This window comes from Cajanus cajan, chromosome 5 (genome assembly GCF_000230855.2).
Source record: "Cajanus cajan strain Asha chromosome 5, NIPB_CcT2T_4, whole genome shotgun sequence".
In the NCBI taxonomy this organism is placed as follows: Eukaryota; Viridiplantae; Streptophyta; class Magnoliopsida; order Fabales; family Fabaceae; genus Cajanus; species Cajanus cajan.
This window is the reverse complement of record NC_138521.1, coordinates 43795112-43807710: the sequence shown is the minus strand read 5'-3', so window position 1 is coordinate 43807710 and position 12599 is coordinate 43795112. Positions and strand designations below refer to the sequence as shown.

General features: G+C 44.5%; 1 protein-coding gene across 1 annotated transcript; it reads right to left on the bottom strand.

Moving 5' to 3' along the window:
* Positions 1-9278: 9278 nt before the first annotated feature.
* On the bottom strand, positions 9279-10125 carry LOC109792469 (uncharacterized). The gene is made up of 2 exons (XM_083074446.1): positions 10008-10125; positions 9279-9955 (listed from the first exon to the last, which is right to left on the bottom strand). Exons 1-2 carry the CDS (start codon positions 10123-10125, stop codon positions 9279-9281), a joined length of 795 nt encoding a protein of 264 aa, XP_082930572.1.
* Between the last annotated feature and the right edge of the window lie 2474 nt (positions 10126-12599).

The following is a 12599-nucleotide window of genomic DNA, read 5'->3' as shown; positions in this document are numbered from 1 at the left end:
CATTGGGCTCACTAAGCTCAAAAGTAAACAAAAGCCCAAAGGCCCATAAAGCCCAAAACTAGGCCCAATAAGCTTAAAATCCAAAAAGTCTTATACTAAGACCCATAATACAAGACCAAACAATATAAATTCCTATACTACCAAATATATGAGAAAGGTGGTCATATATATAAAGCCCAAGTAAAGAGAACCTTAGGCCCACCAAATCCATTAGGCTCACTAAGCTCAGAAGTAATCAAAAGTCCGAAGGCCCATGAAGCCCAAAACTAGGCCCAATAAGCTTAAAACCCAAAAAGTCTTATACTAAGGCCCATAATACAAGACCAAAACAAAAGCCCAAAGGTCCATGAAGTACAAAACTAGGTTAGTGAGCCCAATGGGTTTGGTGGGCCAAAGGTTATCTTTACTTGGGCTTTACATAGATGACCACCTTTCTCATATATTTGGTAGTATAGGAGTTTATAATGTTTGGTCTTGTATTATGGGCCTTAGTATAAGACTTTTTGGGTTTTAAGCTTATTTGGCCTAGTTTTGGGCTTTGTGGGCCTTTGGGCTTTTGTTTACTTCTGAGCTTAGTGAGCCCAATGAGTTTGGTGGGCCTAAGGTTCTCTTTACTTGGTCTTTAGTATAGGAGTTTATATTGTTTGGTCTTGTATTATGGACCTAAGTATAAGACTTTTTGGGTTTTAAGCTTGTTGGGCCTAGCTTTGGGCTTCATGGGCCTTTAGACTTTTGATTGCTTTTGAGCTTAGTGAGCCTAATGGGTTTGATGGGCATAAGGTTCTCTTTACTTGGACTTTACATAGATGACCACCTTTCTCATATATTTGGTAGTATAAGAGTTTATATTGTTTGGTCTTGTATTATGGGCCTTAGTATAAGACTTTTTGGATTTTAAGCTTATTGGGCCTAGTTTTGGGCTTCATGGGCCTTTGGACTTTTGATTGCTTTTGAGCTTAATGAGCCCAATGGGTTTGATGGGCCTAAGGTTCTCTTTACTTGGGCTTTACATAGATGACCACCTTTCTCATATATTTGGCAGTATAGGAGTTTATATTGTTTGGTCTTGTATTATGGGCCTTCGTATATGACTTTTTGGGTTTTAAGCTTATTGGACCTAGTTTTGGGCTTCATGGGCCTTTGAGCTTTTGACTGCTTCTGAGCTTAGTGAGCCCAATGAATTTGGTGGGCCTAAGGTTCTCTTTACTTGGTCTTTAGTATAGGAGTTTATATTGTTTGGTCTTGTATTATGGATCTAAGTATAAGACTTTTTGGGTTTTAAGCTTGTTGGGCCTAGCTTTGGGCTTCATGGGCCTTTAGACTTTTGATTGCTTTTGAGCTTAGTGAGCCTAATGGGTTTGATGGGCATAAGGTTCTCTTTACTTGGACTTTACATAAATGACCACCTTTCTCATATATTTGGTAGTATAGGAGTTTATATTGTTTGGTCTTGTATTATGGGCCTTAGTATAAGACTTTTTGGGTTTTAAGTTTATTAGGCCTAGTTTTGGCCTTTATTCATAAGATGTTTGATGTCATTGAGGAAGGGGCTTCATATCTCGCTCAATTGAAAAACTATACTTAAATTTTAAATGTGATTTAGTAGAATGAAAAAAAAAAAAAACAAATATGTAGCCAGAACGGGCCGTTCCGAATTCAGAACGGCCCGTTCTGGTTTAAGTAATCATATGTTATTTTTAAATTTGGAACGGGCCGTTCAGATTTCAGAACGGCCCGTTCTGGTGTAGTTTATCACGTGTTTTTTTTCCTTCTAGAACGGCCCGTTCTGGTGCATTATTCCTGTGTTATTTTTTCATCTAGAACGGGCCGTTCTGGTTTCAGAACGGCCCGTTCTGGAAGTGACAGCTGCTGCGTCAGTCATCGTAATACGTATTTTTTTTATAGGTAATTTAAAAAAAAAAAAATCCAGTAAAATATTCAGAAATTTTATCCAGTGTGTGAAGGTGTACAATATATCTTCTCACTAAATCACAATCTCAACCATTCATTGTTTTTAATATTATATCTATGGTGATTTTAAATGCACCATCCATGGACCACTTGTCCAACTTCTCCATCATAGACATCACCTATATTTATAAGTTATTCATACAAGTCTGATTACGAACTGAGTAATATATCTAGTTTGATAAATGTATGATTGTATTAAAATTCGAGTGAAATTTTAAATAGATGTTCTCAAATTACGAGTTACTATATTAATTTTTTTATCATGATGTTCACAAGAATATATTATTTTTTTCATTCTTTTTATTAAATTAATTCAAGACTTTAATGGGAGACATTGAGATTTGAGAAGCAAATTTGATTTTCAAAATCTAAAATATTATCGTATTAACCTTTTCATAGATTTTAACACTACATTAATTTTCAATCGATTATCAAATTTTACTAATTTAATATTTCTTCACTTGTGACACTATTTCTATTATCACCATAAATTGAGGGAGAAAAAAGAGGATTCAAATAATATTGGTGTAAATTTTATTAAGTATTATATTATTTAATAAGTTTATATTAAATATGAATTTTATAAATGATTGAAAATTTTTTACTTTTAGATCATATATACAAAATTTTATATTAATCCAAGATTATTTGATACTTCATTCTTATAAAATAAAATTGACATAATATATACATTTCAAAATATGATAAAATATAAACAATTTAATTACCTTCAAGTTATTGTTCAATTTTAACAAAATTTGATACAAATATATAAAGTGATATGAAGTTATAATTCAATAGTTGGATTTACAAAATTCACATTTAATATAAAAAGTTATTGAGTGGTATAATACTTAATAAAAGTTACACCGGTGTCGTTTGAACTCACATGTATGTGTGTGTATTAGTTATAAGTTTGAAGTATTCATTAATTTTATCAATGATTAATATTGTTTGAGCACTAATTGATCATTTTTAATGAGGTTTTTATTTTTCAACTTTCAACCACTTTTGGTGATAGTTTTGAAATTAATTGTTTTTTTATTTATTTAAAATATATAATTGTTCTAAAATTTAATATTCAATACATTCATAATTTAAAATTTTAATTCACTAGTAATATTTTGTGTATCATATAAATTTTTATTTTAATAAAATGTACTGAAAATAAGTACATAAATATTTAAAATTAAAAGAGACCATAAATAATATCTTCTATGAGACAATTGTAACATTCTGTGTTTTTATTTTTATGTATATTGTGTCAATTTGTGAGTTTTAGGTTGTTTTAAGTTGACATATTGTTCTTTTAGTTGTCTAGAGACTTTAAAGGTTAAGGAATCATTGAGAGTTGAATTGTTTATAACTATTTAAGTTGTGGTTAAAGTTGACCAAAAGCAATAAAAGTATAAAAGGATTTTAAGAAATATGAACTTTATAAATTCATTTCCTCCAAGTTTTAAAGAGATGTTCAAGAGATAAGCTTTAGAGCTAAGAAAGATGGTTTCTTCTTCTGACTTTGCCAAGAGCGCCTAGATTGTCTCGTGGAACTAAGGTTGAGTTGTAGAAGATAAGATTTAAGCTTGAGGAGTTTGAATTTGTAGAGAGAAGTCGACCCCTGAGGATTTGAGAGTTTTCTTTCTTCTTTAGTTTCTTGTTTATTGGAAGCAATCTAAGGTAAAAAGAGCTTGCTATTTAGTTTATTGAAGTTGATAAGTGTTGATTTTGCTATTGCTCAACTCATTAGTGAGAATTAAATTGAACTTATGTTTATTAAAGTTGTTGTTGGGAGTTGGGATTTTGGGATTGTTGAACCAAAAGGTGGTTCATGGATGCATGTGTAGTTTGAGTTGAATATTTGTATTGTTTGTGTTTTAGAGTTTGATTGATGGGTTGCATGTGTAGAAGAAAACTTGAATTGTGTTGGGAGAGTGATTGCACCATGGTAGTGCAAAGCATTCTCGTTTAATGAGGTAAGTCTCGTTGAATGAATTTTTAATGTATAAAAGTCAAAAACTCAAGTATTGGATTCTCGCTCAATGATGTATGAATCGTTCAACGAGAATGTATAAACATTGTAACAAGCTAGTCTTTAGAAAATAAATGAAATAAATAAAACTATGTTTTAAAAAATGTTCTTACCGGAGATCTGTCGTAGAGATGATCCGCTGGGTAAGATCGGCGAGCCTCCTTCGCTGGTACGTTTGATGCTCCAAGATGGGGGTGGTACCTGCAAAAGAGACTCCGATGCTAAAGTTAGTGTTTGTGGATGTATGAGTCTCGTATAAGTAATGCACGTACCTAAGTATGAATTAGGGTTTTCTTGGGCCTTGGGCCCGAGATCAGTTATGACCTATTTGAATACCGAGCTGACGTCGCCCAGCGCGTGTTCGAGGTCACTTTGCGCTGAGATGCCGAGTTTGAGCTCGGCATGACGGTACGGATAGTACACTAGCCCCCCGAGCTCTGAAGACCGTGGGTCGAGGAGTTAAGACCGAGCTCGTCGAGGAGCAGTGAACCTTCGCGTACGCTTGCCTGTGGAGACGCCATGTGTCATAACTGTCGCTTCGTGTTTTGAAACGCCTGGACGGCGTGTTGATGGGCATTGACGGTTTTTGTAATGATGGCCGCACCCATCACAGTGGGTCTCATTTAATGTGTGGTTAGGTGTGCTCTCTTTCAGACACGTGGCATAACCGTTTGAATTTCAGAGAGCCTTTTTCTCTCTCTCGCGCCTCTTCCCCCTTTCACTTTTCTCTTTTCACTGTCTGGCTTCTTGCATACGCTGCTCTCTTTGCCACTGTTCATTTTCCGTCTCCGTTTTCTTTGTCTCTGTCGCCGTTTCTAGTAACTCAGTCGTTGTTAGGGTTATTTTCTGAGGAAGAGTGCCAGGTACTTCCTTTCTGTAGTCTTCTTTCTCCTTCTTCTCAAATCTTCTTTCTTCGAGTCTTTTTGTTTCTTAATGAATGGCGACAACGGTGCCGCTCCTTCTGCGCCTGCCAAGGGCAAGGGTAGGGCACGCGGCAAGGCAGTGGCTGCCGGGATGGCCGCTGCCGAAAAGAAAAAGGCAGAGAGTCAGCCTAAGGAGCCATTCCCCGGTATTCCTGGCTACGATTGGGTCAGGAGTGAAGTGGGGGAGCTCCAAAGTGTGTTTAGGTCCTTCATGGAGATCAATGCGATACGAAAATCGCACAGGATCTATGATTCTTCTGTCTCCGCGTTCGTCCAACTCGAGCCCTGTCGGCCCGACGAGCGTGCCTATATGGGGGGTCCTTCTGACCCTCATTTCTTTTATGTGTATCAGTGTCTGTTTAGGGATTTAGGCATGTGCCTTCCCTTTTCTCAGTTTGAGTGCAATTTTTTAAATTTTATCAACTCGGCGCCTTGCCAGTTGCACCCCAACAGTTGGGGTTTTTTGTGGGCTTTTCAAGTTCTGTGTTCAGCCCTAGGGATAGAGGTGTCTCTTCCCGTTTTTCTCCATTTTTACCAATTAAAAATGGGTGTTCCTCCTTATGGCTTAATGTCTTTGAGTGGGAGTAAGGATGGGGGTTTGTTTTCCCTTTACTCCCAATCATATAAAAATTTCAAACAAGAATTTTTCCGGGTGGCGATTGTGGATGTCAACCCGTTGGAGGATGGAGCGTTCTACTTCGGCGGGTTGCCGAAGTTCCCCTTCTATTGGCGGCCAACCTCGGCTAGATTTCATGGGGTGGGGAAATTGCAATTGACGGCTTCAGAGTCGGCTGCCATTAAAAACCTTGAAGCACTTCCTCGCCCGCTGGATTGCAAACTCGTCCTGTCACTTGCGAACTCGACGTACAAGGAGAGGGGCTTAGAGAGTGAGTATCCTGTCTTTCTTAGATTATTAGGGTTTGTAAAAGCTTCTTTTGTTGATGCGTCTGTTCTTTGTGTTTGCAGGCATAATGGGCAGGAACAAATGGCGTGAGTTGAAGCACCACTACAATGTCGCCGAGATTGAGGTTCCAGAGCCTGAAGAGGAGGAGGTTGCCCCCCTAAAAATGAACAGGAAAAGAAAGAGGGGAGAGAAGGAGGTCGGGGGGACCTCTGCCCCTCAAGAGGCTGAAGAGGTGACCTCTAGAGCCGCCGACGCCGACGCGATTGATCTCACTGGGAGTCCTCCGCCTAAGGGATCTTCCCAGGTGGCCGCCGAGGAGATTGCCCAAGCCGCCAAGCAGGTTGCTCAAGCTACCGAGGTGACCACTGTGGCTGCTGAGCAGGTTGCCCAAGCCGCTGAGGTGGGTGTCTTGCCTTGTGGCTTTCTTCTTATACTACATTTTTTTGGCTTCTGTCTTAAGAGAAATTTTGGTTTTTTGTAGGTGAGTAAAGCCGCTGAGGTTTTGGAGACTCCGAGCTCGGGGGTACCAGGGGCGGGTGCCCCCATTGCTGAGCAGGAGGCGCTTGCCTCTGCTTCTGTTGAGGCTCGCGGTAAGGGAACGAGCTTCGAGGTTCCGACGTCCAGCCCTGTAGCGTCAGCGCTGCCATCTGGCTCGTCAAAGGGGGCCTCTAAGAGTCAGTACCTTGCCAGCCGCTTCGGGAAGGATCGCGCTCTGACGCGGCTGGACCACGTGAGTGCGTCGGAGGACATCGACTCGTTGTGGAGCGTGGGAGTGACTTCGGAGAAGTTTTTCCCCAAAGGTTCGCTGAGCTCGGCTGATCGGGCTATGGTCGAGACGATCGGGCCAGTGGAAGGCCTTGATTCTGCTGAGGTCTTTCTGCAGAGGGCGATGGCCATTGTGGACCACTGGAAGCACAAGTGGGCCAAGCAGTAGAAGGACCTTGAGAAAATAAGGGACCGGGTTCAGCCGCTGGAGGAGGAGAACAGGGCTTTGGTGGCCGCCCTTGGCGAGGCCAAAAAGCATAATGAGGCCGGGCTTCGAGCTGCAAGGGGAGATCTCGCAAGGGTTTAGAAGTCTTTGGAGATCGCCTTGCAGTCTAATGAGGCTTATGCTTCCCAAGTGGGTGCGCTGCAGGAGCTCGCCGCCTCTTCCCGGGGTCGGGTACGTTCCTTGGAAGATGAGGTGACGTCTCTAAAGGCTGATTTGGTGGCGGCGGCCGAGAAGCGTCTTTGTGACGAGGTGCTTCTCGGCGGCCAAGCAGAGGAGAATGCCACTTTGAAGGTGGACCTTGTGAAGCTGGAGGAGGCGAAGGCGGGGCTGGAGAGGAAGCTCGAGGAGACTGAGCGGGCTGTCGTGTTTGAGCACAAAAGGGGATTTCTCAAGGCAGCTCGCCTGGCGAGGCTTCTCGCATCGAGGTTCGACCTCTCTGCCATGCATGTGGAGAAGGAGGTACATTTTGGGAAGCTGGTGAAGGAGGATGACCTCGAAGATAGCTCAAGTGAAAATGCCTCCACCTAGGCCGCTTTTGTAATAGCTTAGTTTATTTTCCTCTGCTTGATTTTTTTTCTTTGAATTCATGTGTTGAACTCTGCAAACATTGTTGTGTGTATATTTTTTGGTTGTTTGCCTTTGTGCTTTTGATGAGTTTGTTTGGACCTTTGACTTCGCATTTACGCTTTAGTCTTGATTTTTTCTTGTTTACGCGATTTGGAAAACACGTTCAGCATTTGCTGTGTATTTTTGTATTGTGTGGCACTTAGACCTGATTTAGAGCAAAGTGATTTAGGCGAAATTGAGATGTTTCGCAGTGAGGTTCGAACTTGACCTCGAATGGATCATACCGAGGTTCGAACTCGACCTTGATTTGATTATACCAAGGTTCGAACTCGACCTTGAGTTGATTATACCAAGGTTCGAACTCGACCTTGAGTGGATCATGCCAAGGTTCGAGCTCGACCTCAGATTAGAGTAGAATGAATCATATGAAGGTTCAAACTCGACCTTGATCACATCGAGGTTCAAACTCGACCTTGAGTTGAGCATACCGAGGTTCGAACTCGACCTTAGGCTGAAGTAGAATGAATCATATGGAGGTTCGAACTCGACCTTGAGTGTGATATGAATAATATCAAGGTTCGGACTTGACCTTGGATTTAAGTGAAATGTATTCAGGGTTCGTACTCGACCTTGATTAATAGCGAGATAAGTCGGACCAAGGTTCGAATTTGACCTCGGTGTAAAGTAAAATATGTTGTGTCAAGGTTCGAACTCGACCTTGGCTTAGCATAAGACATTTTATGGTAAAATAATGTAAAGCTAGGAGAATATGAATGAAAATAATGAGTTACTTTATTAATTGTGTATATGTGTCTCGTTAAAAACCCTCTCAGCCAAAATCCATTTTTTTATTTTTTGGGACAAAAGACTGAGGTGGGAAAAGAGTGCACAGCTCATTCGTACAAATTTAGTTGAAATAAAACTTGAGATGTGTGGCATTCCAAGTCCGTGGGATAGCTTTGCCGCTGAGTTCTTCCAGCCTGTAAGCCCTATTTTCTAAGTCTTCCGCAACTCGGAAAGAGCACCCCAGTTGGGTACGAGCTTTCCTTCTGACGGGTCTTTTCGTGCATCGCCTAATAGACGCCACACTAAGTCACCAACTCGGAAAGAGCAAGGTCGCACTCTCGTGTTATACCTTCTGGAAGCTCAGAGTTTGCAAGCTTCTTCATGGATCTGAGCTTCGTCTCTGAGCTCGTCAATCAAGTCGAGGTCAACCGCCAACTGTTGAGTGTTCTGCTCACTGTTGAAGACCTGGCGCCGATGAGACATTTCTCTGGTTTCCACTAGGATCATTGTGTTAGCTCCGTAAGTCAGCCTGTAAGGCGTTTCTTGCGTTGTTGACTAGGGGGTGCAATGGTATGCCCAAAGGATGCTAGGGAGTTCGTCGACCCATTGTCCTTTAGCGTTCCCTAGCCGCTTCTTAAGTTCTCGGAGGATGACTTTGTTGGCGGCTTCAGCCTAGCCATTAGTTTGGGAGTGTTCCACCGAGGTTGGAAGGTGTTTGATACCGAGCTCTCAGAGGAAGTCCTCAAAGATTTGTGCGATGAACTGTCTGCCGTTATCGGTGATGAGGGAATGAGGGATGCCGAATCTGCATATGATTTTTTTCAAAGTGAATTTTTGGACATTGTCGGTGGTGATCTTGGCGAGTGGGCATGCTTCGATCCACTCGGTGAAATAATCAATTGCCACCAGGAGAAATTTAAGTTGGCCTTTCGTAGGGGGAAACGGTCCCAGGATGTCCATTTCCCACTGGGCGAATGGCCACGGAGACATCATCTGGTGCACAGCTTCGGGAGGCTGCCGATGTGTGTTGTCAAACTGTTGGCACTCTTTACATTTCTGCACGTAAGCTTGGCAGTCTGACTTCAAGGTGGGCTAGTAGTATCCAGCTCAGAGCACTCTGGCCGCCATTGAGCATGCTCCGGAATGCATGCCACAGATGCCTCGGTGGATCTCCTCGATGACATATGCGGCTTGAGGTGTAGTCAAGCACTTGAGCAAAGGGGTGGAGATTCCACGTTTGAACAGTTCGTCTCCAACAATGACGAACTTAGCCGACTTTACCCTCATCTTCTGAGCTTCATCTTTGTCCTCGGGTAAAACTCCTGCCTTCAAATAGTTCCAAATAACTGTCGTCCACCCTTGCTCTTCGCTGTCGCCGGTGCAGACGACCTTGTCATCCAGGCTGGGTGAATGCAGGGTCTCCTGGATGATGGTCCGGTGTTGTCCGGGATGCTTTGCGCTGGCGAGCATGGATAGGAGGTCGGCTCTTGCGTTTTGCTCCCGAGGTACATGGTGGATTTTGAATTCGTTGAAAGAAGAGATTCGTTGGGTTGCTAGGTGAAAATACCTCTGCAGTAGGGTGTCCTTGGTCTGGTATGCCCCACTAAGCTGTTCCACCATGAGTTTTGAGTCGTTGTTGCAACTCACTTTCCATGCTCCGAGATCACGGGCTAACCTTAGCCCTGCGAGAATGGCCTCGTACTCTACTTGGTTGTTCGTCACCTTGAAACCGAACTTGAGGGACTGCTCCAAAGTGACTCGGTTCGGTCCTTCCAAAATGATACCTGCACCACCACCCTTAGAATTGGAGGACCCATCAACATACAAAGTCTATACCTGTGTTTCCTCGACCGAGGTTGGTGTAAGCTCGGCCACGAAGTCGGCTAAACACTGAGCTTTCAAAGCGCTGCGGCTTTCGTACTAGATGCTGAACTTGGACAATTCGACCGACCATGTTATCATTTGCCCGGCGAGTTCTGGCTTTCGCAGAATTTGCTTGATTGGGTAGTCGGTCTTGACTATCACTTGGTGACTCTGGAAATAAGGTCGGAGGCGCCGAGTTGAGGTAACAAGTGCCAATGCCAGTTTCTCGATCGTCTGGTACCGTTTCTCCGTGTCCTGGAGTACTCGACTGATGAAGTAGATTGGTGTTTGCACTTTCTGGTGCTCTTGTACTATAATTGCGCTGATAGCGCTTTCAGCTACGACCAAGTAGAGGAGGAGGTCGGTTTTGTGATTCGGCCTTTGTAAGATGGGTGGGGTTGTGAGGAAGGCTTTGAAGCTTTTGAAAGCCTCTTCGCACCGGTCCGTCCATTCAAAATTTTGTGGCTTACGCAGGAAGGTGAAGATGGGCCCCGCTCTCTTCGCCAGCCTGGGGATAAAACGGGACAAGGAAACCAACCTTCCTGCCAAGCGTTGGACTTCCTTCACAGTTCAAGGGCTCTACATCTGGATGATGGCTTTGCACTTCTCCGGGTTGGCCTCGATTCCCCTGTTAGTGATCATGAATCCGAGGAACTTACCTCCTTGGACGCCGAAGACGCATTTTTCTGGGTTGAGACGCATGTTGTGTCTCCTGATCTGGCTGAACACCTCGGCAAGGTCGGCACCATGACCCTCGGCCGAGGTGGTTTTGACCACCATGTCGTCAACGTAGACCTCCATGTTCCTCCTGATCTGCTGGTGGAAAACCTTGTCCATCAGTCGCTGGTAAGTGACCCCTGCGTTCTTAAGACCGAAGGGCATCACTCGGTAGCAGTAGTTGACATGATCGGTGATGAATGATGTGTGCACTTCGTCTGGTGGGTACATCATAATCTGGTTGTATCCAAAGTAAGCATCAAGGAAACTGAGGAGGGTGTGTCCGAATGCTCTGTCGACCAGCCTGTCGATGCTCGGCAAGGGATACGAGTCCTTGGGGCATGCTTTGTTTAGGTCGGTGTAGTCGATGCACATGCGCCACTTCCCCGAGCTCTTTTTCACCAACACCACATTTGCCAACCAAGTGGTGTATCTGACTTCACGGATGAAGTTGGCATTCAGTAACTTCTGCATCTCGGTGATGATGACCTCCCGCCTTTCGTCACCGACCTTCCTCTTCCTCTAGGCTACAGGCTTTGCCTCCTTGTGGATTGTCAACCTGTGACAGATGAAGTTAGCGTCTATACCTGTCATGTCGACACTGGACCATGCAAAGAGGTCGGCATTCTTGATTATTTTAGCTTCGAGCTGTTGCCGTAACTCCAGGCTCAACTGCTTGCTAATTTTCGTGTACTACCCAGGGAGTTGTCCGATCTGGAGGTCATCGAGCTCGTCGATGGGACTCGGTCGTTCATCATGGGAGTCAGACCTCGGGTCTAGGTCAGTGATATCCACGTGGGTGATGTGAGCCACTGTGGGGGGATCACTTTTGCATCGCTCACCGGATGAGGAGATCTTCAGACTCTCGGTGTAGCATTGCCGAGCTGTCTTCTGGTTTGCCTTTACAGAAATAATCTTTCCATCGCTCCCTGGAAATTTCATGGTGAGGTGCAGGGTAGACACCACTGCTCCGAGTTGGTTCAACGTCGGCCTCCCAATGATTATGTTGTAGGAGGTGTTGGCTTCCACGAGGAGGTATCAGACCATGATCCGCCTGGTGTCCGGAGAGGTCCCGAAAGTTGTCAGCAGGTCCACGTAGCCTCGAGTGTGTACTCGCTCTCCTACAAAACCGACTAGGGGCTCTTTGTGAGGTTGGATGAGAGAGTGAGGGATATCTAACCTGAGGAACATCGGCCAATACAGGACGTCAGCCGAGCTCCCTTGGTCAATCAACATCTTGTGGACCTCCCAATTGGCGACCTCAACGACGATGACCATCGGATCGTCCTGGTTGGGGCTGACGCCAACGTAGTCGTCGTTAGTGAAGGTGATGGGCGGCGAGCTTTGATGCGAGGTCGAGGTGGCGGAGTGGACATTGTTGATGTTGTGCAAATGTCGCTTCCGCGCCGAGCTGCTAGGGCCTCCCCCCGCGAAGCCACCCGCAAGGGGGCCGACCCTGTTTCCTGGCTTACCTCGGCCTGCACTACGCCACTGACGTTTTGCTGAGATTCGGAGGGTTGGTCTGTGCGGGCTCCTGACCCACGACCTTTGGCTCGCCCTCGTCTGTTGTATCCTCCTTGGTGACCCTGTTATCGTTGGACGTATTGGCCGAGGTGACCTGCTTGGATGAGTTCCTCAATACGGTCTCGGAGTGTGCGACACTCTTTAGTAGTGTGACCGTGGTTTATGTGGTATCGGCAGTGCTTGGACTTGTCTGCGCTGTTGGGAGTGTGCCCTGGTGGTGGCAGGGTGAGCAGGTTGCTATTACTGGCCTCCTCCAGGATGTGTACTCGGGACGTATTCAAGGGAGTGTAGAAGTCGTATCTCCCTCCTTTGCTTTCCCTAGCT